Below are 27243 nucleotides of genomic sequence, written 5' to 3' on the forward strand. Positions count from 1 at the left end.
AACAGAATAGTTAGAGAGACAAGATGGACCAACATTAGTTAGTGAAAGACATAAGCTTTCAGGCTTCCATGGAGCTTTTCTATATGCTACCCACTTTATCTCTCTAAAATACTGGAACTAACATGATTATACAACAATACTGCATAACAGAATAGTTGGTTAACAAGTTTTGAAACCCTACACACATTTTCATACGCTGGGATGCCTTGTATTTTTAAATTGTCATGCAGTGCAGACAATACATCACCGTGTAATACCACACCTCACATGGCCCCAGTTGGGGCTAAGCACAAACCCTCTTCCAGATGCCCTGATTCTTTCTCCTTCTTGTCTGCCCCCCTTCTTTCTCCCACATTACCATATTGCCATGGGTGGTGGATGAACCCCTGTCTTGGGGAGGCAGCCTCTAACCCCATTCCTTATGTGCCCACTGCCCTCAACCCACTCATTGTAGCTGCTGTCTCCCAAATGCCTTCTCTCCCCTATTATGGCCACTGGCACCTGCTTCACAACCCCAGAGTCCACTGTTGCATGGAGATCAGGCAGCAACCAGGTAGTGGCGCAACAACAGCTTTCCCAGGCTGCATGACCTGGACGGTCTTCCCACCCATGAAACACCCCCATTTCCATCCAAGACATCAGTCCACCTGCTGCAGGCAAAAGGAAGCCTAGAGGTAGAGCATGGATGGGGCCCTCTTGGGCAATTTGGAAAGAGAATGTCTTCCTGTGCCTATGATACCTATCACCCGTGCATATTGCATTTTTAACTTTATTGTGGTACCTATTTCTGCTCTTTTTCAAAAGAGCGCATCGTCATACTGGAGAATTTGTGTATCAGAGGAGAAGCTTGATTGAAGGTAATGCTAATTGAAGGTAATGTTTGACTATACATATTCTTTTGTTATTTGGGTGTGAACAATTTCCTTACAACCATTCATATCAAGTATTCTTAGTCACTAGGATTTGTAACTCTTCTGGAGAAAATTATGATAGAGCTTTCACAATCCTATTTCTCCTTTGATCTTAGAAACAAAGGAAGTTTCAGTCTCTTCTCAAACCATTCACTTGTAAACAATGAAATATTGTGCTGATAATATCACATTCTATTGCATGGGGGAAACTAATCTCTAACCAACTCAGAGGGAGGACTTATCTAACAAATTGAAGCAGATAATTCAAGTGCTTGCAAGTGTACCTAGTTAATTATTGCTATGATTATATGCAGTAAAACTATTTATGTACAGACTAAAGCATGCTGATGAGGCTTCACAATCCCTTTAAGGGAGGCTTCTCTCTTCTTGTCTGTGGGATCTCTTGGGAAGAAATCCCCTTCAATAGGATTTGCCTGGGATGTCCCCGTGGCACCAATTTTAGGGCGTTTGAAGAATTTCTGTGTTCTAGAGCTCCACAGAGATTTCAAATTTGCTAACCAAGTCTTTGCCAAGAATTTTTCACTCCTCTATAAAGATCTCTTTGAAGTCAAAATGAAAATGGCTGGAAAATTATAGTTTTCAGTGAGAGTTTCCCTCATCATTAGATATGTGTTAGTTGGTTGGCCCCATGAGTTGCACCTCTGAAGAGATACCAGTTGTCTTTTTCCATGTGACTCAACTGCCCACATAAGAAACTGGAATGAGGCCATCTTTGGTGGCAAATAGGACAATGAAGATTGAGTACTGGAGCTGGAATGTTGGCCTCAATCCTGAACAGTCATTTTTGGTCTATTTGTAGAGATATAAGAAGAACATTAACACTTGTCCTTTTGGAGCTGTCTCTAGAAAAATCTGCACGTATGTACAGGACAGAGAGGAGAATGAAGAGGCTCAAGCAAGTTGCCCATTTTCTTAGCTCTTTTTCTTTGCTGAGTTTGGAAATTATCCTGCCTCAGCTCCCTTTCTGTGATTCTTGAGAGTGATTTTTCACAGATGGATCACCTCATCTTTGGTTTGCCCTGTGTAGCCTTCTCTAGACTTTGCAACCTGGTCAGTCAATGCATCAAATAATGTAACCAGATATCTGTTATTTGAACATGGTAACACATTGTCAAATATTCCAGCAAGAATGCCATGAAGAAGGCAAGAGGCCTCCCTTTTTCACAGCCTTATCGTGCTACCTGTTAGTAAATCTACTGAAATATCTTGATCACTCACTTTAACTGCAATATAATGTTATCTGTGGGGGAAAGTTTTGGTGAGAGTTAATTAATTAATTGTAAGTTAGGCATTTTGATTGGCTGAAATCTTCTAGAACAAACATTGTACGTATGTATACCTTGATTTGTATATCATGTCATTTACAAAGTATATTAAAACAAGTTAGAAGACACAGTCCTTACCCCAAAAAGCTTAAAACCTAATATAGAAATAAACTCAGAAGGGTGTGGGAAAAGGAGAGGGTGGCTCAAAGTCATTACATTTCTGCCCCCAACATAAACAGAAAAGATGCACAGCCATGAAATGGCATGAAGAGTTGGCCTGCTGCCTGTCTTGCATAAGTGATTTTAATGTATTATTTGTTTTATAGATGCAATGTGTGTTTTTTAATTTCATTCACTTTATGAATAATGTTCATATTTAAATACCAACCTAACATTGATTAAAACATAAAAAATAATTACTTTTTCATTTTTGAGAAAATTATTTCACTCTGTTTTTCATTTTTCTGAATTAAAGTATCTCATTAATTAACTGGGGTTTTTTGTAATTAGGTATAATTATCTAAAGGTAAGCTTATTTGAGACTCTAAAGTTCTATTCTTTTCTGTTACTGTACTTATAAATTAGTGCTTTAAATCATTTGACATTATTTGACTGGCCAATTAACCAATTATTTTTGGACTGGTCACATACTCAACCCTAATCTACTCCTCCATGAGTGAAAAGGGAGACCATGGGAGAGCACTTAGTACAGTGGTCACCAACCAATAGATTAGGATCTACTGGTAGATCTTGGAGCCTCTGACAGATGAATTGCCCCTCCACCCACTGTCATTGCTGCTCCTGCCCTCCGCCTTGGAGCTGCCCTCCTGCTTTCTGTGTATGGTGTGGGAGCAAGAAGCGGGGGGGGGGGGGGGGCGAGGGGTGCTGATGTCAGGGTGTCCCTCCTACACCCTCTTCTGTACCCTATCTCCACACAGAGAGAAGGGGATGGAGGGAGCTTGGCAATGCAAATCTCTGTCACTCTCATGCACTGCGTGTATCTCTGTCATTCTCACAAACACACACTGTCCTTCTCTCTCATCTCCTGACCCAACACACACATGGGGAGTTGCTGTTACTTCTTTTACTGCTTGCACTATGGGTTATTTTTGGGTTGTGATTGGTCTGTGCATTTCATAATTTTCATTTCTCTCTTATGCTTAAATTTAATTCTTTGAACAGTGAGTTCTCAAATCCTAACCTGTCCTTGCTGGAGTAATTATTCCTGTGGTAATAGCTGCTTATGGAAATGGCTGAGATGCCCCTGTAGCCCCTGAGAGAGGCAGAGCAGGGGGCTCCACACTGATCAAAAACAGGGAACCGTGACCAGTAGAAGCTGTGGGCTCAGTGCCTGTGGATGAGGGGCACCACATGGTGACATTGCTGTACATGCCAACTGCTTTCAGGTGTGGTGCAGGGCCAAGGCAGGAGTAAGCCTGCCTTAACCCTACTGCTCCACCCCATGGAAGCTGTTAAGTGATGCCCAGCAAGAGCCTGCTTCCTGAACCTCTGTCCCAGCCCTGAACCTCCTCCTACATCCAACCTCCTGCCCCAGACGTGACACCGCTTGAATCCCAACTCCTTCCCAGAGCTTGCACCCTGAAACTCCCTCCTGGACTCTGATCCCCCCACCCTGGGCTAAGCCCAGAGTCCCTTCCACACTCTGAATCCTTTGTCTCAAGACCAGAGCCGGCACTCCAACCTCTATCCCAGCCCAGTGAAAGTGAATGAGGATGGGGGAGGAAGAGGGATGGAGCAAGCAGGGTGAGGCCTTGGAGAAGGGGTGGAGCACGGGCAGGCCCTCAAAGAAGTGACAGGAAGGAAGTGGGGCAAAGGTATTTGGGTTTGAGGTAGATTTTGCATTGCTCTTAAATTGAAAAAGTGATCTTGTGGTTAAAAAGGTTGGAGACCTCTGACTTAGCGGATGGCCTGGTACAAGAAGCTAAGCCCTGGAACATTTTCTCTCAATGAAAAAAAGTAGAGAAACTTTTGTTTTATTCTGACATAAAATCAGGTTTCAGAGCTTAGGACTGCAATGGAGAAAGAGGAATTGCTGACACACCACTCTGCTTACACAACTAGAAATAGGGTTATAATGAGAGACAGCACAGAGAATGACACACAACAGAGATTATTAGTAAAAAAAAAAGAAGCTGAAATACAACACTGCATATTTTAGCAAAATTCACTGATATGCTTTTTCTTTTTCTTGGGGTTGGTGGAGGCGCTAAGAGTGCAGAGACAGGTTGTGCTGTCTGTTTTTTAAATGAGGAGAGATCTCTTGTATTTACTTCAATTACAAGAACAGGTGACAGGTGAGAGAACGAAAATCGGTTACTGCATAGCAACCTCTTTTGTCATGTCTGAAAAAACACCAATGAGTTCCTTTTGCTATGATGACTGGGGACTTATAGAGCAAATGAGAAAGCACAGAGTGATCCTATAAGCCAGGGGTGGGGAACTGTTTTTGGGTTAGGGGCTGCTGACCCACAAAAAAAATCAGTGGGGGGGCCACGCACAAGAGAAAAGAAAAAAAAAACCTCACTAAGGTGGTGAAATATTACTGGATTTTCATGTGAGCAGGCAGATCATTGTTGCACCCACTGTTGTGTGTTAGCCCCAAATTCTGTGCAAAGTGGGCCAAGTGAGGTGCCTAATGAAAGCTTGTGCTTAGCTGATTCTGTCTATGCTACTCATATACTTGTATGATTTTTATATGTAAAGTTATGATAATGGGCTCTGTACTTATATTTTAAATGTTTTCTGTCTGGGAGACAGCAATAGGCATCGACCACCTATTGTGAGGAATGGTTAGTCAGTGAATAGCTGTGCTGAATAGTAATCCTGCATGGACAATGGTTCTCAAGGTTGCCAATAAACACCTGAGGAACGTGACTGGGAACCTGCAGACCAGCAGGCACACCATGCCTGCTCACCTAAGGGTACATGGATGGGTCACTTGATCTCTGTGATCAGCTCCAGTTTGGGAGTTACCACCACTCAGGAGAACAATGGATTCCCTCTGCATGGGCAAGATTAATAAAGGATCCTGGGGTTGCCTTCATCTTTGTCTTTAATCCTGCTCTTGACTTCAGAAGCATCCTGGCTATGGACAGAGGGCTGGGAAGAATCTGTTGTCCCATCCTAACATAGGATGTACTCAAGAGACTTTTAAGCCAGCAGTTTGTTATATCTCTGCTAAGAGCCTGCATCGAGAACTTGGTGATTGATGTTTGTAATGTGCTTTCTTTCACAATCCTACTGTCAACCTTTTCTTTCTTTTTATTTATAAACCTTCATATTTTCGGGTGTGTCTAGACTACATGCCTCCATCGACGGAGGCATGTAGATTAGACAGATCGGCAGAGGGAAATGAAGCCGCGATTAAAATAATCGCGGCTTCATTTAAATTTAAATAGCTGCCCGGCTCTGCCGATCAGCTGTTTGTCGGCAGATCGGGGCAGTCTGGACGCGCCGCGTCGACAAAGAAGCCTTTCTTGATCAGCACAGGTATGCCTCGTGAAACCAGGTTTACCTGTGCCGATCAAGAAAGGCTTCTTTGTCGACGCGGCGCGTCCAGACTGCCCCGATCTGCCGACAAACAGCTGATCGGCAGAGCGGGGCAGCCATTTAAATTTAAATGAAGCCGCGATTATTTTAATCGCGGCTTCATTTCCCTCTGCCGATCTGTCTAATCTACATGCCTCCGTCGACGGAGGCATGTAGTTTAGACGTACCCTTCGATTCTAAAGGGCTGGCACACCATGGTCTTTTGAGTAAGATCTGAGGTATAAATTGAGCCGGGACTGTGGCTGGTCCTTTGGGACTGGGGGAACCTGTTTGGAGTTGGTGAGATTGGTTTTATAACCTCTCATCTGGGTACGCTGTGGTGCTGGTTGTGGCACAGATAACACGGGAGAGTCTAAGAGGATTTGCTGTGCAACTTCTTGCTGGCCAAAGTGGCCGACGAAGTGCTGTGTGTGATTGGTTTGGGGCCTTATAAAGGGAAACCTCAGTCTTGGGCTGCAAGTAGCCCTGGTTTAAAGTAACTTGCCTGGATTTGACCCTCTCAGCAGTGCCCCAGACTATCTAGTATAGTACACATAGCCCCTGACTGAGAAAGACAAAAACACTCTCCATATTCCCCTCAGACACCAGAGCCTAGGGGGGCCCAGGCTAGTAGATTTTGTGTGGAGCAGCAGGGGGGCTGGAGCACTAGCACGGGCTCCCCAAAGCTAGGGGGAAGCTCTGAGTCTCTGGGGCCGGATCCAGACAAGCCAGAGGCCACATCTAGCCCCAGGCCTGAGGCTTCCAACCCTTGCTTATAAGCAGGGCTCAACAAATTATACAATCTACTCGCCCATGGTAAGTAGATTGTAACCTGGAAGAGCCGGGTTCCAGCGATCTGCGCATGCGCACATCGCCGGACAGCACGGCTAGCGAGCGGGGCTCGCTGCAGTTTGGTGAGCCCTGCTTATAAGCTTTGAGAAAAGCCAAGCTTGTTCTCTCATCTACAAAAAAGAGTTGGATGCAGACACAATATTTCTATTTCATTGCGATAATAATAAAAACGACGCATCACTCATTTCAATGTGAAAGTAATAAAGTCTGTATAGTAGCTATGTACTATTGGAATAAATCAGTCTTCATGCACATCACTCACTAAACCTTTCTAAACTCATTGACAGCTTAAACAGAACAATCACACAAGGATGTTTTGAAGTTCCTGTAGTTAGGGTTTGAAACCCAAGTAATACATAAATTGTAACAAGCAAAACTATCCAAGACACCTCATCAGTAAAGGAATCTATGGGGAGAGGGGAGCCATTGAACTCTCATCAATATTTTATTTTTAGATTTTTGTCAGCAAGATGCTTAAAACTCTGGCTCCTAGCCAACAAAGAACTTAACCACACCATTAATTTTAAGAACAGGAACCCAATGATTTCAACTTTACAGGATCAAGGTATTTTCCAGTATCTGCCCATTTTTTCCAAGTCACTGAGCTACTCTTTGCTTAGACTGGTTCTTCCTTTAATTGCACATTTTGAGCCTAAATCCTTTAGCAAATGAGTGAAAATAGATTCATACGTCTAATTACTTATTTTAAGAGGGCAACAGATATGCAACGATTTAAATATCTAGTCTACAATTTGCATAAATACATTTTAAAACAAAGCATTTGAAAATTATTTCCTTCTTCACTCCTTATGTTCTTAAGGGCTTTGCTAGATTTAGAGAACTCAGCACCTTTCAGGATCATGCTCCAGGTGCATAAATAAATCTTCAAAAGAAATGGAATGTTCACAAATAATATACTGGTTAAACAAATTTAAATGAATGAAACTATGAAGAAAAATTAGGATGTCTGAAAATTAATAAAGCACAGCTGGAATTATTTGATTCATTTATATTAGTTACTTAACTGGCTCCAGGGCAAAGACTTGCAGAAGGAAGATACGCTAAGACTCAGGGATCAATTGCTTTTGGGGATAAATTGACCTATAGGAACACGCTAGTCTAATGTGATCCTTGCAGAGGAATAAGTTTAGAGAAACATAACAAAAATCCAATTTGGATCCCAATGAGCAGATATCAAGGGTTAATCACACTGTAACCATAATTTTACACATAGAGACAATTAAAACATCCATAACTTTTCAAGCCACAGGATTTCTGAACAAAACAGAAGTTTACAGATAATATCTCAAGGCGAAAGAATAACTATGTTTAGTTCACTTTTTGTTATATATCAGACTTCTCATCATATGTTTCATCATCTAGAATCACCTCTGCATGCATTTCATATGATGACTGTATTCTAGTAGTTCAAAGAACCTATTAGAGGACTCAGCCACCGAGCAGTAAATATGTCCAACTATGGCAATATTCTGTGCCTTCAAAATTAAATTAAGATGCAAGTTCAAATATCATGTTTTGGTAAACAATTAATCTTCCTATTAATCAGCAACAAGAGGAGCCAGTCAGGCTCCCAAGGGTGCCAGACTAGAGAGGTTCAACCTGTACTTTAGGGAGAAACATGGGATGCGGACAGAGAATGACCTTGTTTTTATAACAAAAGACAGGACGATACAGCACTTTAAAGACTAACAAGATGGTTTATTAGGTGATGAGCTTTCGTGGGCCAGACCCACTTCCTCAGATCAAATTGTGGAAGAAAATTGGCATGACCATATATACCAAAGGGATACAATAAAAAAAAGTGACCACATATAAAATTAACAAATCAGATTTTAGAACAGAGGGGGATGTGGGGGAGGAGGTTAGTGTCTATGAGATAATGATATTAGGGGTGATAATTAGGGAAGCTATCTTTGTAATGGGTAAGGAAGCTTTGTTAAGGCCCATTGGTAAAGTGTCAAATTTAAGCATGAATGACAGTTCTGAGGTTTCCCTTTGTAGTCTGGTGTTAAAGTCTCTTTGAAGTAAGATGCATGCAGTGAGGTCATTGAGACAATGCCCAGTTTGGCTGAAATGACAAGAAACTGTTTTCTCTTTGTTTTTATAAAGCATTGTATAAAGGGGCATCTATCTGGGCTCCAAGCTCACCTCCCCTTCTTGCCAAAGTAATGGCTACTAAAAAGGCCACTTTCATGGATAAGTGTAATAGTAAGCAGCTAACCAGCAGGTTCAAATGGCTTACCTGTTAGTGCCCGTATACATGCCACACTGAGGTCCCAGGCTGGATTGGGAGTCTTTATAGGCAGATATGAATTTTGAATTCCCTTCATAAATCATTTGACACTGGGATGAACAAAAATGGAAAAGTTGCAGAGTCTGTGTGTTCAGGTGACATAGTTGACCCTCGTTCTGCATGAAAAGGCGAGGGACAAATGGAAAATGCCACGGGGCTGTTATTGTCATTTGGAGGTGATAAGGAAACCCCAGGTCTGTCTGGGATAGTGGCTCCGTTCTGTTTTATCTTGAGAAATATGTGATGGAGAAGTGGTAGTAATGGAAAAGCATACATGCGGGGCTCATCCCACTTTATTATGAAGGCTCCCCCTGTGGACTGAGGCCCACCCAAGAGCAGTTACATAATTATTTGCTATTGGTGCTGATTGTAAATAGGTCTAGTGTTAGGTATTCCCACCATTTGAATACCAAGGCTAGCATTTTGGTGTTGAGTTCGTACTTGTGATTTAGAGCAAAATGTCTGCTGAGATTGTCTGCCACGATATTGTCCTTGCCTGGTAAATAGATGACTATCATATATATGTTGTGAGGAATGAGCCATTTGCATAGCTGAATCACTTCTGAAAACAGTGGATAATAGTGGGCCCCGTCCTGAAGGTTTATATAGTACATTGCTATAAGATTGTCAAAAATTTGAACTGTTCTGTTCAGAATCAAAGGTAGAAAGCATTGACATATATTGTGCATCACTCTCAGTCCCAGGAATCCTCTGGAGACTAACATACGTAGACAGTGTGATGGTTGATATGGATGCCCCAGCCGATGAAGGAAGCATAAGTAGTGATCATTTCAGACGGTGTTTAAGAGTGGAAAGGGACTCTACTGCAGACATTGGAGATCTTTCCACCAGGATAAGGACTCCTTTATTTTGGCTGGCATAGGCAGCCACTTGTCGACGTGGTGATCGTTTGCCTGTATACTCTTTGTTACCATCTGTAGTGGTCTCATCTATAGTTGAATATGCTGGACCATGAATGTAGCTGCTGCTATATGGCCTACCAGTTGTAGACAAAGGTTTTCCATGATCTGTTCTGTGAGCTTGATACAAGATCTGTGAGAACTAGAAATCTGTGATGAGGGACTGACGCTGTTGCGGACATACAATCTAGGTGAGCACCGATGAACTCCAACTGTTGGGTTAAGGTTAGTGTGCACTTTTGGAGATATAGCTGCAGGTTGGGCTTGTTGAAGAGGGCTCAGGTTATGGTGACTGCTTGTTTCTGTGTCATGGTAAAATGACCCCTTCAGGAAACAACTGTCCACATAGCGGGAAGATGACAATTCCCAGTTTGCAGAGGTGTGCCGTTACCACTGCCAGGACCTTGGAAAAGATCAGAGGAGCTGTGGAAAGTCCAAAAGGAAGAACTCTGTACTGGAAATGACAGTTGTGAATAACAAATCATAGGTATCATCTGTGTGCTGGGTATATTGCAATATGAAAATGCGTGTCCAGTAGTTGAGGGTCAACAGCCAGTCTCCCTTCTCCAAGGCAAGGATTATTGTGGAAAGTGTTACAATCTTGAAATGCTGTGTGCGAATGAACCAGTTGAGGTTGCATTAGTCGAGGATGGGTCTCCATCCTCCCATTTTCTTATTTGTAAGACAACAGTAGGAGTAAGAACCCTTTCCCCTGTGTTGTTGAGGTACACATTCTTTTGCTCTGAACTGCAAGAGGAGACACAGTTCCTGCATGAGAATGACCTTGTGAGATCGGTCCCTGAAGAGGGACAGGTATGTGGGGGGGGAGTTTAAGGGGTATGATGGGATGTACCAACCCTCCACTGGCTCAGGAGGGGTTAACCAGGCCTGCTTGGCAGAGAGGGTCCCTCCCCCACAGCCCTGCTGGGCATGCTCCAACTGCAGGCCTAGTATAAAAGCCAGGGGAGCAGCTCAGTCAGGGCTGGCCATGGGAGGGAAAGGAGCTCCTGCCCAAGCACAGGAGCAGTAACTGTAGCCACAGCCGAAGCAGCAACTGCAGCCGCCACAGCAGCAGCTGGCACCACCACCATAGCAGCAGACATAGCATCTGCTACCGCAGCAAGCAGACACCAGGGCGAGTGACTAGCCCGGAGAACGCAGGTGGGAAAGAAGCCGGCCATTGGACAGGGTAGGAATTAGCCCAGGGTGGGGAGCTGGAGGGCTCCCGCTGAGCTCAGCATGTTTCGGGCGGATTCCCCACTGAGCTAGTGGTGGGACATGTCCACCACTGAGTGGGCCCTGGGCTGGGGTCTGATGAAGAGGGAGGGCCCAGGTCCCCCTACTCCAGTCCCCTGACCCCGCAAAGGGGAGTGTGCCTCTACTGCAATATTCATTTGGCCACTGGGCCTTACCACCCCACTGACTGGGGGTTACTCTAGACTTGGCTCCTGGGCCTTACTACCCCGCTGACTGGGGTTATTATAGACCAGGTCGCTGAGTTGTACCTGCCTCGCTGATAGAGGCTATGGATAGGGGCCAGGTTACAGGGTAAGGCAACACAGACAGAGCCGATGGTGCACCTCGCCTAGCCTTCCATGATGGGGGTAGATGAAAAAGGAGGTAATAACCACTTCACAGAATTTCTTGCACCCATCTGTCCATGGTGATGGTATTCCAGCCTGGATAAAGCAACCTTGTGAGATGGTTCCCTGAAGACAGATAGGTGAGGAGAGTGTGTAGGGGAGGGGTAGACGAAAAGGGGATTCAATAACCAGTTTGCACAATTTCTAGCACCCATTGGTCCATGGCGATGGTATTCCAGGCTGGATAGAAGGATACTAAGCAGTTTCCAAATGGGATAGAGGTGATTGGATCCTCCCTTGAAAGTTTGGGACTCTCTGGCCCTTGACCATCCCTTCAAAACATTTGTCTGGATATTGAAGTTTGAGACGTTGATGACTGGTCTATGGACGGCCTCCATCTGAGTCTGACGTTGTCTGTACCTGTTGTCATAGTGACTCTGAGGCTGTGTGAAGAGAGTGGCTTTGTATCTCTGATTAAAGAATTTCCACAGTCTTCTCCTGATTAAAGACTCATGTATCCCAAGAGTTTTCAGAGTAGACCAGGAGTCATACAAAGTACATAGAGAGGCATAAGTGGATTTGGCAAATAATCTGAAACCTTTGAATGGCAAATCTTCTATCATATCTTGGACTTCCCTGGGGAACTCCAACAAAAGCAGCCTGCCACATGACTACCATGGTGGAGATGGAGTGTGTCGCCGCATCCACTTAGACTAGAGCAGCCTGGAGTGCAGGGTGTGAGGTAAGTGCACCCTTACTGATATTTGCTTTGTACTGCTCTCATTTGTTGTCTGGAAACTGGTCAATAAACAATGACATGGGCTCAAACACATTGTGTATGTACTTTGCCAATAAAGCGGCATAATTTGCTATCCTGAACTAGAGGGTGGGTGATGAATATGCTTTTCTTCAAAACAAATCTAGGAGTTTCCAATCCCTATCATAGGGTGCAGTATGTGCAGTGCTCTGCTTGTCCCCTTTGATTTACTGCTTCCACAACTCAGGAATTTGGAGTGGGATGAGAAAATAAAAAGTCTGCTCCGTGTAGTGCCACATAATACTTTTTATCAGAATTTCTGCAGGCTTGAGGAGTGGCTGGAGTCTGCCATATGGTCATAGCAGGGTCCATCAAAACTTGGTTTAAAACTTGGCAATAGGAAAAGCATGGAGGATATCAGTGAGTCTGCGTTGGGTCTCTGGCAGGTTCAACAGAGAAATCCCTAAAAAGTCCACAACCCTTTTATAGAGTTCTTGAAAGGACCTGAAATTGTCCTCTAAAGTGGATGGTAGGAGCACGGTGGTATCATCAGGTGAGGATGAAGATGTGTGCACCAGTGCTAGTGAGCTACCTGTTCTTCCTGTATCACTTTAGGGTCATCTTCCACTTCAGCCAGAGATTAATTGGCAGATTAAGCTGGAGAAGACTGTAATCCATATGAGAGAGCAGGCTGTGGAACAGGCTAAGCCGATGGGTCCCAGTATGGCCAATTACCTGGCACTGGCATCAGTAGGGGCACCCACTGAGGAGATTGCCACTGAGGTGGCTATTGTGTTGGTCTTGGTGATAAGCAATGAGGAGTGTGGAGGCCCAAAGAGGATTCCTCCTCCTCAGCTCTTGAGAGCAGGGATGCTGATCTCACTGGCGTGGTTGATAAGCTGAAGTAAGGGGTAGTTGGAGTGCCACTGGGGTCAAACAGCGGTGTTCTGGGCATCGAGGTAACTAAGAGGTCTGCATTAGTGGTAAATGACTACGGTAATAGGATGGCTGGTGTCAGTGGAAGTGCTGGTCTGGTCAGCTGTACCAGCAGTGCCAACTGCTTGGCAAGTTTTGACAGTGCAGCAAGTGGTGGCATGGAGGCGCTCAGTACTGAGGCAGAATGAGGTTTTGTTGGTGCTGAGGCCGAGGACATGCCAACGGAGCAAACTTAGGGTTTACTTGGGAAGCTACCTTAGAGCTGATCTGTGCTAGGTCTTTCACTCCTTGGGCCATCTCATACTCAGTGCCTTACGGTCCGGTGCCTTGGGTGCCACTGGTGCCAATTTCTTTGACAGAGCACATTTTTTGCAGGGGAATCACCTGTGCATGAAGAGTGGGAACATTTCTTTGAGGACTGTGCCAAAGCAGAGTCTATGGAGCTTGATCCTGAATAAGCTGCCATCTCCAACACCATAAAATCATAGAATAAATAGAACACTAGAACTGGAAGGGACCTCGAGAGGTCATTGAGAGTCCAGTCACCTGCCCTCACAGCGGGACCAAGCACTGCCTAGACCATCCTTGATAGATGTCTATCTAACCTGCTCTTAAATATCTCCAGAGATGGAGATTCCACAAACTCCCTAGGCAATTTATTCCAGTGTTTAACTACTCTGACAATTAGGATGTTTTTCCTAATAGCCAACCTAAACCTTTCTTGCTGTAGTTTAAGCCCATTACTTCTTGTCCTGTCCTCAGAGGCCAAGGAGAACAATTTGTCTCCCTCCTCCTTGTGACATCCTTTTAGATACTTGAAAACCGCTATCATGTCCCCTCCCAGTTTTCTCCTTTCCAAACTAAACAAGCCCAATTCTTTCAGTCTTCCCTCATAGCTCATGTTCTCTAGACCTTTAATCATTCTTGTTGATCTTCTCTAGACCTTCTCCAATCTCTCCACATCTTTCTTTAAATGTGGTGCCCAGAACTGGACACGATACTTCAACTGAGGCCTAATCAGTACAGAGTAGAGCGGAAGAATGACTTCTCGTGTCTTGCTCACAACATTCCTGTTAATGCATCCCAGAATCATATTTGCTTTTTTTGCAAGTGTCACACTGTTGACTCATATTTAGCTTTTGGTCCAATAGGGTTGCCACAAAAATACACAGGCTAAACATTTGTCGAGAAAAAAAAAACCCCACCCACACAGCCACTCCCCCCCGCCAAGATTTTGCACGCTACCACAGGCTCCCAGCACTGATCATGGCCCCACCTCCCAGCCACTCTCCTCACCCCTGCCAGGCTTCTGTCCAGCACCCAGCCGGAAAAACAGAAAATACTGGTGTGACGGGGCAGCATCGCCCCGCACTGCGACTCCCGCCGAGCAGGCGCTGCTCGGCATCCGGGCGGAGGCAGCCCGGCACGAGCCTGAAGCATGGCGGCAGGAGCAGGGATAGCGTGGGGGCGTTCCCCCACCCAGGGAGCCCCGCACGTCAGGAAACCCGCGGCGGAGCCGGCCAGCCCCGCCCTCGCCCATGCCGATGATGTCAGGTAGGGCGTAAGCGGCAGGACGCTTTAAAATGCTGCCGCCATGGCAAAGGGGGGGGGGAGGGGAGAGAGGACAGGTGGCCAGGGGGAAGGTCTGGGGGTGGCACCACGAGCCGGAACCTAAGGGCCCGGTGGGGACCCCAACAGGCAGGCGGGATCGATCCCCTGATTGCTGGGTGGAGCAGTGCCGGCAGCCTGTCTGCCAAAGGCAAGGTGAGCCTCCCAGCGCCAGAGGCGGGGAAAGGAAGCAGCCCAGGCCAGACCCTTAGGGCTGGTGGGCTGACGCGTTACAGCAAGATGCCCCGTCAGCCGGACCAGAGCTAGACTGTTCCGTGTCCTTAGGGCCCTGGGATGGGGCCCGTGAGTGAGGGCGGGCCCGGGCCCGCCTTTCCCCTGCCCGCACCCGGGGGGTGAGAAGCCAAGGTTAGAGAAGCGCCCCAACGACCCGTAGTAAGGGCACGCAGGTAACATTAAAGCTACCACCCCCCAAGAGGGGGAGGGGCGGAAGGTACAGTCGGCCGAGACTGGTACAACCGGACATTGCACATGTACGGTATTTTCTGAATTGTTTTACCTGACAGAAGGTGCAAAAACTAGACTGTTTGGTAGAATACTGGACACCTGGCAACCCTATGGTCCACTATGACCCCTAGATCCCTTCAGCAGTACTCCTTTCTAAGCAGTTACTTCCCATTCTAAATGTGTGAAACTGATTGTTTCTTCCTTCCTAAGTGGTGTACTTTGCTTTTGTCCTTATTAAACTTCATCCTATTTACCTCAGGCCATTTCTCCAGTTTGTCCAGATCATTTTGAATTATGACCCTATCCTCCAAAGCAGTTGCAACCCCTTCCAGCTTGGTATCATCTGTGAACTTAATAAGTGTAACTCTCTACACTACCATCTAAATTGTTGATGAAGCAGAGTCTGTGGAGCTCAATCCTGAGGAAGCTGCCTTCTCCAACACCATCATTGAAGACAGTTGTCTTGGTGGTGTCATATGCTCTGGATCAGAGGCTGGATGGAGTGACTTCTCCAGGAGAAGAAGTTTAAGTTGAAGCTCCTTACCCTTCCTGGTTCTTGTGATAAGCTTTTTACAGTGTACTTTCTAGTAGAGTGTGCCTAACCCAAGCACCAGATACACTGCGAGTGTACATCAAATACTGGGATCAAAAGTCTGCAAGTCAGACACTTTTTAAAACCTGGAGATCCAGACATGTCCAAAAATTATTGGAACAGTGGGAACAACAAAAAGATTTTTTTATGTAAGAAATATTAATGACTAACTACAACTATGAACTAACTAACAAATCACTATCTAATTTCTACAACTAACTAGCAATCTAACAGATTGCTGAGGGCAGCTGCTGGGTTCTGACCAAAGCCAACAGTGGCAGAGAAGAAACTGAAGGGACGGATGGCTGCATATGCTGTGTAACTGCTCCAAACGACACTTGCCAGCTGCTCCACATGTGCAGCCTACCGAGGGCACTTGAAACATAATTCTGTGACTTGAGGCTCAGCGGTGCTCAAACACCTAAAGTGGAGCGGTGCTCAAACACCTAAAGTGGAGCGGTGCTCAAACACCTAAAGGGACACTACTTGAAGAAGAACTAAAGATTTAGTTCTAAATTTAAAGCAGGTACATTCTGACAATGGAGAACATAAGTAAAAGTTGAGAAGGATGTCCATCTGCACCTACCTTGCAAGAAAACTTCAAATAGTTCCTAAAAAACACACATGTACTAGAAAGACCTATTTGTATATATGGGCAGTTAGTGAGAATGTCACTTATTCCCTACATGTACCATGCTTAAAAATACAGCTGTTTTGGATGTGCAAAGCTGAAGTTCCAATTTAGTCACATGGAAAAGTCATTATTGTGGCATTTGCCAAGAATAAAAATGCAAAACAAATGTACACATTCAGCAGTAATTTTTTAAATGCTCAATCACTAATAAATTTAAACCTTTTTCAAGTTATTCCAGGGTTTCAGAATCATAATCACTTTTCTATAACTTATAGGGTCTGCATACACCCTGATCAAAATGTATTTAGTAAATGAGGCTCTGGCTACACAAGAGAGCTTACAGCAGCACAGCCACCCTAATGCAGCTGCACTTCTGTAAGTAGTCTAGTGTAGTGTTTCTCAAACTTCCAAAACTACTACTCAGGAGTTGGATTTGTCTTGTGTACCCCCAACTCTCACTTAAAAAGCCACTTGATTACAAAATCAGACATAAAATGCAGAAGTGTCACAGCATGCTATTATTAAAAATTACTTACTTTCTCATTTTTGGCATATAATTATAAAATAAATTGACTGGAATATAAATATTGTACTTGCATTTCAGTTTATCATGTATAGAACAGAATTTCCTGCATGAAATTTTAGTCTGTACTGACTTCTATAGTGCTACTTATGTAGTCTATTATTAAGCTAGGCAAATACCTAGATGAGTTGCATACCTCCAGAGTACACATATGTCTGGTTAAGAACCACTGCTCTACTGAAGCCAATATAGGAAAGATGCAGTCCTTGCCTTTCAATCTGGAAAGATTTGAAATGATGGACGTGTAAAATTGTTCATGCAGGAATAACTTGAGATTTGTTCCTTCAATAAATTTATACTTCTTATTTCAACAATAAAAGTGAGGAGACACTACCACTCGTGAGAAACATAGGTAAATCTCAGGTTCAATATGTAAGGTCCCTTGAAATGTGACACACTAAAAAAGTGTGATATGGCTTCTAATATAAAAAGTATTCTGACATATCATCTTCTCAAATATTTTCTCTAGAAATCCATGTCAATAAAGCTCCAGGTTTGCTAAATGGAGGGAGAAAGATTATGTTAGAGCCATACAGTATTTTTTTGTTATGCATCAAATTTAGTATCCATTCACATAGATAGTGGGTTTATATCTGAAGGAATGCAATCATTTCCATAAATAATGTATCAGTGAATTTACCTGCATAGTCCTCTGAGTGCCATCAATGGTGACAGGCAATAAGGGTGAAGCCAGGTTCCATTCACTGGTCACATTTAGTTTCATCCCATCAACTTCCACCTGTTGTGACACCAAACAAGAGACTGTTACCATGAAGACGGACAGAACACTGATCTCAAGTTCACTGCTGCATACCAAGCAGAAACCATTTTAAAACAGATGGCTCCCAAACAACCTGTCATGTTTACTGCTCCTGCCATAAAAGACAGGGTCCAACAACAGAGTCTTCTAGGCATCTCTGGGGAGGAGGTGAAGGACCTGTGAACAGCTGCCTCCGAGTAGTGAGGTTTCAAGTGATTTCCAGCAAGTAACAAACACCCATCCAACTTTTAAATCTATCTGGACATGCTACATTTACTGCAATTAGACAAGTAATGCACATAAATTCCAGTGACACTTTGCAACCCACACCACAGGCCTTGCATATAATATCCTCTCCAAGGACCAAGGAAGAACTTTCCCTGTGCTTCTAATGAAGGGTTTTGCATTGTTGTCTTGATTAATATGAAGCAGTAATTAATTCTTTCATGTTACATCTCAAAGTCCAGTCAAACTTTGCAAGTTCTGTCATGTTTTTCCTCAATCTACTGCTAATCAGAGGACTGATTTCACACTTACATTCTATTATGGCTATCCTGAAAGACTTCAGGGGAAAAAAATCATCACTGAGTTTTTTTAATAAGAGAATTTTTCTACATCAGGACAAACAAGCTGAGTTATGAAACAAAGTTAGTAATGAGAATAATGCTGATTGTGTTCTCTAACATTTACTCTAGCTGGGCTATCTTCCCTCATCCCCCCCCTTTAAAAATATTGTCACAAACTGCTGAATATTGTATTATGCTACATGGACCATACAGTAACAATGGAGGGTTTTTTTAAAGGCAGTAAAAATACCATTTATACAATTACATCATGTTGATTAATGCTTGTAGAGTGCTTTGATCATGTAAAATGCTATTTATGCAAACTATCTCAACTCTACATTTTAGATAAAAAGAAAATAATGGGGATTTTATCTTGCATTCAGTCACACCTTCAAAATACCCAGAATATGTTCAATCAATAAATCACAGATAACAACATCAAGTTTACCAAAATCATCTATATTTCATGAAACAAAATCTCTCTCAGTAAATGGGAGGAAAACACCACTACAGCAAAGCCATAGTTATAGTCTGTGCTGTTCCCTTTTTTGACAACACAATAAAGACATTTAATAAGCAGCATTTTTAAATTTTAACATTAAATAATTTCATTCAAGATAACTGTCAAAAGGAGAAGGCAGCAAATATATATGATATCTAAAGGAGTTCCACATAAACAAACATGCATGGATAATATGCATAAGTTCATTTTAACTTGGCAAACCTTTAGCCCACAAAACCTCTAATTCAGGGGTTGGGAACCTTTTTTGGGCTAGGGGCTACTGACTCAGAAAAATCATTTGGGGGCGGGGGGCGGCGGCAGACACAAGTTAAAAGGAAAAAAAAATGAAGCAAACCCTCACAGACTTGGGGTAGTGTCTTGCTGATCAGAGTGATAAATGCCATTGTTTTTCTCTCAGGCTGTGTCCAGACTCAGGGTTTTTTTCGGGAAAAGTAGCCTTTTTCCGAAAAAACTTCCCCTGCGTCCAGACTCAAGCCGCGTTCTTTCGAAATTAAATCTAAAGAACGCGGCTTTTCTTTCGATGGCGGTAAACCTCATTTCACGAGGAAGAACGCCTTCTTTCGAAAGTTCCTCTTTCGAAAGAAGGCGTTCTTCAATGTAAATAGGGCTTCTTCAAAAGAGAGCATCCAGACTCACTGGATGCTTTCTTTCAAAAAAGCAAGCCTCTTTTTCGAAAGTTCAACGTGCAGTCTAGACGCTCTCTTTCGAAAGAGGCTTGCAGTCTAGACATAGCCTCATTGTTTTGAGTTTTAGTCCATTGACACCAGCCTGAAGAGCTGATATTCATTATAGTCCTTCCCCATTACCTCCTAGACTGTCATGCTCCCATTTCCAAAGTGAGATATAGCAAGTCCCTATTGACAATTTACATGAATCTGTTAACTTACAAAAAGAAATCTAATATGGAGCTGACTGTTTGTACATTTGAGTTAGTGGGGAGGAAAATGACCTTGCAGTTATGGGCTGCCCACTCTATACATGTACTAAAATGCTTTGAAAATCTGAAAGAAATGGTACTCAATACAACATAGAAATGTGCATTTGAAGTAAGAGCCCAGCAATTCAGAATCTTCTGGTCTCATTCATAGTAGGTAAAAGGCTGCCTTGATAACACTTAGAGCAAATAATTTTTTCTCCTGAAATCATTCACTGAATAAATCGCTTGATCTAGTTTGGTACAAAAGGGCAGAATCTATAAATAGTTAGCTGAGCTTTCTTCAGGACAAGTGATATAGAGGCTAGAACTCTCTCTTGGGGTCTTTTTTAGAAGTAAGTGAAAATATGAACAAAAGAAAAGTTGTAAAAAAAAGGGACTCTTTTAATGAGATTGAAACATCACATATTTTAACTTCTTTTTGAGAGTACAGGGACAACCCTTCAAAGGTATTTAATGCTGACCTTGCGTTCATTAGAAAAAAGAGAGGGAAAAGAGCAGATTTCTGTTTAAATTCTTGTGAATACACTTTTGTCAACATACGCATGCAGATAAGGTACCTTATCACTGACTAGTTACTTTGTATCAAAGATGTTCCTATCATACAACCTTTAGATCATCCAGCTTTTATTTGAAAGCCCTGGCTAGCAGGCTCAATATGAGCTATTTCTTTTTATTGCCTTTCCCAATCTGCCCTTGCATTGTGTGCCATTGTACTGTTCCCCAAAGGCCCTGCCTATCCTGTTTGCTTTCATGCACTTTTTCTGCAGCTTCTCTTAGATATTTTTTAACCATTGCTGTGATTGTTGATTGATGTTCTGGTTCTAGCCTAAATAAGTCAAGTTTTATACTGTGGTATGAATACATTCATCAAAATGTCCTGCACGGGTGAGTACGGTAAATAATACTCTTCAGAAATATCTATTTTCATGGTATTTCCAGCTTCAGTTTTCTTTACGGAGGAAAATTTATTCCTAACTGAACATAAGCAACTGAAAGTCATAAGCCCAAACCTTGTTCTTTCTTTCACTTTGTACTACAGCCAGACCAACCGACCAAATGATCATGCACATTCTAAACCTGCCATGTGCCCACAGGGGTCATGGGAGCTTCCTGGTTGGTTGTTGTAGTCTCATTAACTCAGAGCAAAAATTAAGAACAGATTAGTGCTGCAAAATTTGCTCATCTGTTTACTACTTAGTGTTTGTCAACCACTCAGCTGTACTGTTGTCCCAGTGTGTCAGCCCATAGTGTCTGAATGGCCTCTGTCTTGAGGGAGGTATCTTCAAATCTTAACAAGCTATTAACACTGGATTTGGTTAAAACAACAGCATGGACAGGCTTACCATAATTCAATTTCTGCTTTAATTTTGAGGTGTGTTTTATTTTTAAGCTTGTTTTCTGTATTTAGATTTTTCACAGTTGTTTCAAAGCCATTTCATACACATTTTTTTCAATTTTATCTGTTAAATTTGACAATTTCAGGAAATTATGGAGGAGTCAGATATTGGGAATCACATAATTATTTACTGACAATGGATACTGAGGTTCAAAAAGTTGTCACATATAACTATTTGAAAGCACAAGTTGTCATAATCACATCAAAATATACACATAAATATCCTTAAATCAAACTCTAATAAGTTCTCAAGCAGCATTTTTCTTTACCTTTTGATTATCATTGATGGAAATATTTTTTCATTGCTTTGTTTGTACAGTGAAATTGACATTCAGTGACATTTACCGATTAAAAATAGAATAGTTTCAAGCCTAATTATAGAACTTTGTGACATTCCCACTGAGTCAGATGGTTCTCTGACCAGTGGATTTGGCTTTCTGCTTCTATCCCTTTCTCTAGCTTAGTTTTTGGACATAAGGTTCTGCTCTTAAGTTATATAATTCATATCTGGAAGAGAGAGCCTTAGTACTTAAACCAGTAAGGGTCTAATTAATCTCACAAAGAACTGTTTTGTCTTGGTTTTCAGCTTCCATAGAAGCTCCTTGCTACGTAGATCAAATAACTTGCTTCATGCAAAACCATTCCTCTCTTATCTCCAGACATTATCTCATTTTTCGCATGATGTGATTTTTTTCCCCCCAACTTGCCTGCCACTTTAAGCATTAGAGCTTTAGCTGTCCCTGTCACCTTTGGAAATTTTCCCTGAATTCTCTTTAGTACACACAGCATATTTTACTTCTTCATTTGGCCCTATTTGTCTTCAACAATGGTAAATATATAGTAGAAACGATGCACTGTCCACATTTTCTCCTTTTCCACACAATACACAGAAATGAAGCAGTGTTTGAACCATGCTTCACTATTCAAACATGCTTCGGAGCCTCTGACTTGCATCATCTCCACCCTAACAGAGCATTCTGACTCAGTTTCTGAATGTTAACTTCATCTGAATCACAGATGACTAGACTTGTATGTATTCTTGCGAGGGCTCAGAGTCTGGTAACTTGCCTTTGTGATGTTTTTTCAGGACATGTGTACACTACCCACCAATCGACAGGCAGCGATCAGTCTAGCAGGGGGTCAATTTATCCATCTATTATAGACATGATAAATCGGCAGCTAAGCGCTTTCCCATTGACTCCAGTACTCTAGCAGAACAAGAAACACAGGTGGAGTTAATGGGAGAGTGTCTGCCATCAATTCACCGCAGTGAAGACATTGAGGTAAGTAGCTTTAATTACATTGACTTCAGCTATGTTATTCACGTAGGTGAATTTGCGTGACTTAAATCGATGAGTCACTGTTGTTCAGGCTACACCTATACCAATTGTTTGCAGAATTGAGGTGTTTGAATTTCACTCTTCATCCTTGGTTAGACTTAGATGTCAACTGTAGCTGCTACCAGATTGTATGTAAGTCTTGCAGAAGTTCAGCCCCAAAGTGCCATCTCAGTAGCTTGCTGGCCAGTATTTTGGTCTGCTCTGGCAGCTGCTTTATTGTTTTCTTGTCCTTAAGAAACATGGCAAGATTATTATTCTTATTTATATTATCATAGACCCATGGATCTCTAGTTATAGATCAGAACACTAGGTACAAATAAATAACAAAAGATGGTCCCTATCCCCAAAGATCTTACAGTCTTGATATAAAATAAGAGGCAACAGTTTGATACAGACAGGGAAATACAAAGAAAGAATGATACAGTACTGGTCAGTGTGATAGACAGTAGTCTCAGCACACCCACAGCCTAGCTGTTGCCAAGTTCTTAGTTGGCATTGCAGCACTGGAGGATTTTGAGGAAACATTAGAAAGAAGTCTTCTAAGGTGATTGTTTTTGCACAATTGATTGTTTCTTAATAATACTCTTAAGTATATAAGAAAGGACTTAGGTTTTCTATCAGCTTAAGTTTGGATGGACAGCTTTCAGTCAGAGTGTGAAGACAGGGCACTAGGTTTGTTGTGTTCTTTCACAAGTTTGCACTGTTCTCAGCAGAGATAATATTAGTCAATTTATTTTTATTGACATTGGGACAGATTCACTGGTATGTTCTGGCTGCTTTGTGCTGCTCCTGTGATGCAAAGCAGCTGTAAGCGTGGTTTAACGTAAACCAGGTTGATCACTGTTTTATGTCATTGAAACAGTGCAAAGCAGCTGGCTCATACCAGCTGGTCTAGCCTTTTGGTGAACCACTATAAATTACTTATTTTATTCATGATCTGTATGAATCACTATATTTGAAGTCAGAACCTATAGGAATATTGAGTAGATCATATCCGTTAAAGAAAATGCTTATATTCTAAAAAACAAGCATCTGGGGATTTAGAGCAGGGGTGGAGAACCTCAGGCCTGAGGCTGGATCCCCTCCCAGTATTAAGGAGCCTGTGATGCTGTTCTAGCCCTCTGTGGGACTGGAGCACACAAAATCTACTAGCTTGCCCCCCCTGCTCCCCCCCTCCCAAGCTCTGCTGTGCAAGGAGAATATGGGGGAGTGTCTTCCTCCTTCTCAGGGTTTGCTGAGCCAGGCTGTTAGTGAGACTGCTAAAAAATTTACTGGTGGGGGAGGGGGGAAAATGCATGTAGTCTATTACATTAACCTATGAGCGTTGCTTATCAGTTAATCGGTTAGTCAACTACACTATTTCATCCCTACTGAGAAGCAGAAAAAAAACACACTTCTCTCACACTCCATGGATACCATAGGATAGGACTCATATAGAAAGAACCACCACATTTCTACTTTTATTCCTATTTATTTGAGCATATAATGACTTACTGTTGTTTAGCATGCACTCATTAATAGAAGCAGATATATCTTGTGCAAATAAATGCTGTATGAATTCTGAGCTTTTTGGTATCTTCAATAAGTACAATTATGTGCTAATAGTTTGCTACTGATTTTTGTTCCAGGGTTAAATTCAAACGTGAAATGTTAAATGTATCAGCTAAAAACAAAGCAACAGTATGTTTTAAAAAAAATTGTTTCCCACATTAATTAATTATCTTTCTTTTATGTATTCAACTGAACACATTTAATTGCATTTTTAGTACATATTAAGCTGATGTGGAAAAGTTTCCAGAAGTTGTTTGGAACATTCAGTTTTCCAATGTACGTAAACGTAGGGGAAAAAGTAAAGTGCACACCCTAAAATACTTTGGCATTAGAGGCAGATTACCTACATCCTTTAGAATTAAACAAAAATAATTTCCTCATCACAGAGACCTCATGATACAACTGCAATACCGCAACTACAAAGTTAGCACCTCCAAAACAATCTCTTTATTTTAAAACACCTACAAATATTCAACATTTTGCAAATATACATTGGCACGAGTCTCACAGTTCACTACATAAGTAAAACAAAGTCAGAAAGACATATTTACAGCAACAATTAAGAATTCTGGAGGAATCCCTCAAAATTAAAGAAATTTTTAAAGTGTCAAATTTGTAGGAGGATGAAATACAACAATACACACTACACCTCAGTCACCAAAATCTAACAGGAACATACCACAAATATTATCTGAGCCTGTTTAAACAACATAAAACTGCATGGCCATCTCAAATACAAATGCATTTGTTTTTTATTATTACTGTCACAATGAAAACTGAAGTTTTATTTCCTAAAGAAGGTACCTTAGCTCTGTCCCTGAATAATGCTGGCTTGTTTGGGATTTTTCAGTTACACCATTATCCTTACTCATACATGAGTGGTTAAAACAGAAGTTCCTGTATTTTTAAACCTCCGAAGAAGTAACCAATAACCGCTCCAATTCTAGAATCAGGAATTTCCACAGGAACCACAAGAGCCAAGTAAAACTCCAGTGATAGGAAAATAATGAAAACTAACTATGGATACTAATATTTATACTTTTAAGCCTCTTTTAGGCCTCAGGAATACTAACATTTTTCCTACTTTCTGCAAACACTTTGTTTAAGCACAAAGGCACAAATCCTGAGCCAATGCTTAGCCCACATAATCAAGTTGAGCTTTGGGGAATTACGCAGGAGAGGCACCATGTCACTTGGGAATCAGAAAGCCTGAGGAGTCACTTCACAAAGACTTTTCTAGTCTTGTAGGCTGAAATCGTTAGCCATGGCCCATATGCAGATTCCTCAGGAGGAGAGGTCAAAGACTGGTGAATCTGCACATTAATGGAGCCTCTGGCCTCTCCCCCTTAGAGCTGTGAACCTCTTTTGAGCAGAGCTCTATAGAAGGGGTTTTCAACCCCCGACAACCTCCACAAATCTTGTTCCTATTTGCACAACATATGCCCACCATCTCCATAGCCAGGAACTGGTCCCAGACAAAGAGGCTGTATTTGTCCTCAAATGACCCTTTACAGTGGAAACAAAACAGTCCATCACCTCATGAACAACAACTGGAGGAGAATCTTAGCAATCTTCTCCTTTCTCATCTAGGTAACTAATTCCAATTCCCTTTCCATGGAGATGAGGATGGTGGCAAAACATCCAAAGGATGCAATGAGGTTGGGAAGGCTTAAGATGAAAGTTTACATTAAGTATTAGTTGTTATACAGCATATGCAACCAAATATTTAAAAATAATTAGGGGAAATGTGACTACATGAGGGACTGCTCAGAGACGTATGGTTAGTGATAAACTGTTCCTAAAAATGGCAAGGTAGCGATGCAAACCATGAGAGGAAGATGAAAAGATAGTTGTGTAAAAGAAGCAAAAACAAACAAAAAATTATGATAACCCTTTTACAAATATATCAGTGGGAAAAATAATATAATACTAAAGAGGAAGAAGGGATAGTAATAAAAGGGAGGGGAGAAAGGGAGGTGAAACTAATAACTAAAGAATAGTAATAGAGATGTAGCCGTGTTAGTCTAGTCTAGCTAAAACAAAAAACAGGACTATGTAGCACTTTAAAGACTAACAAGATGGTTTATTAGATGATGAGCTTTCGTGGGTCAGAGCCACTTCAAAAGTGAAAGTGCACAACGGGATTCATTAGTTCGAACTAAACCCCAAAGTTCGAACTAACGTCACTCCTCAAAAAATGAGGAGTCACTTTCGAAACAGCTGTTGAATGGAGTAACGTGCTGGCGAGATCATGCTAATGAAGCGTGGGATATTTAAATCCCCGCTTCATTAGCAATTTTGGTCACCTACATTTGCATCCCTAGTTTGAACTAGGGAGCAAGTATAGACGTACCCAGACTGACGAACAGAAGGCAGTGCAGAGCAGAACACCAAAAATTATCATTGACTGGTTGCACTAGTTTATGAAGAACATTTTTAAAATTTAACCGGGGGGGGGGGGTCAATATTAAAAGATCATAATTTGCTTACAGTTAATCACACAGGGATATTGAAAATCCCACACTGGCTATTCCGAGTATAGAGGAAAACTAAATTTTATGCCAAGTCTAGAGAGCTGTAACTTTCTGGCTCAGGGGTGTGAAAACACAACTCCCCCAAGTGCAGCAAGTTACAGCATTATAAAGCATCAGTGTGAACTAGGTTATAGCACTGGAAGCTGTGATCCCAGCACTGCTAACTACTCCCCATGCAGAGGTGGTTTACACAAGGCCCAGGAAGAGCTCTCTCCCAGCACTTATGCCATGGCCGCACTTTCGGTTTAAAGAACTGCCGCAGCTGCACTTTAAACCATTAACTGGTAGATACCACTATGTAGTAACTATTAGGCAGTCACAGAGTTTGACTAACAAAACAAACTGAGAGTGGAGCAAGAAATCACTAACAATCTGCTAAGACTTTTACAGGAATTCTCTTTGGGACTATAACTAGGAATATTGACATGAAATTAAGAGAATGGAAAATTAAGCTATCATGAAAAACTTCTAGACATGCGTACAAATAGCTTTCCTTATGACTGAATGCCACCCGGTATTCCTATGTGGAAATACTGATTGGACCAGTAGTGCAACAGGTGGCTTGAAAGAAAAGAGAGGGGCAGAATGTATGCCTGAAAATGCAGGGCTCGAGTAAAAAGAATCTGGCCTTTCACTGGTAAGTATT

General features: G+C 42.3%; 1 protein-coding gene across 2 annotated transcripts in view; it reads right to left on the reverse strand.

Moving 5' to 3' along the window:
* Positions 1-27243, reverse strand: part of PCCA (propionyl-CoA carboxylase subunit alpha) — a 476944-nt gene that overhangs the window by 93400 nt on the left and 356301 nt on the right. For both annotated transcript variants that reach the window (XM_075918750.1, XM_075918752.1), the window contains one exon: positions 17631-17729. In XM_075918750.1, coding sequence (XP_075774865.1) covers positions 17631-17729 — 99 coding nt within the window. The remainder of the gene's footprint in view (positions 1-17630; positions 17730-27243) is intronic.

Source organism: Pelodiscus sinensis, chromosome 1, assembly GCF_049634645.1.
Source record: "Pelodiscus sinensis isolate JC-2024 chromosome 1, ASM4963464v1, whole genome shotgun sequence".
Classification (NCBI taxonomy): domain Eukaryota; kingdom Metazoa; phylum Chordata; order Testudines; family Trionychidae; genus Pelodiscus; species Pelodiscus sinensis.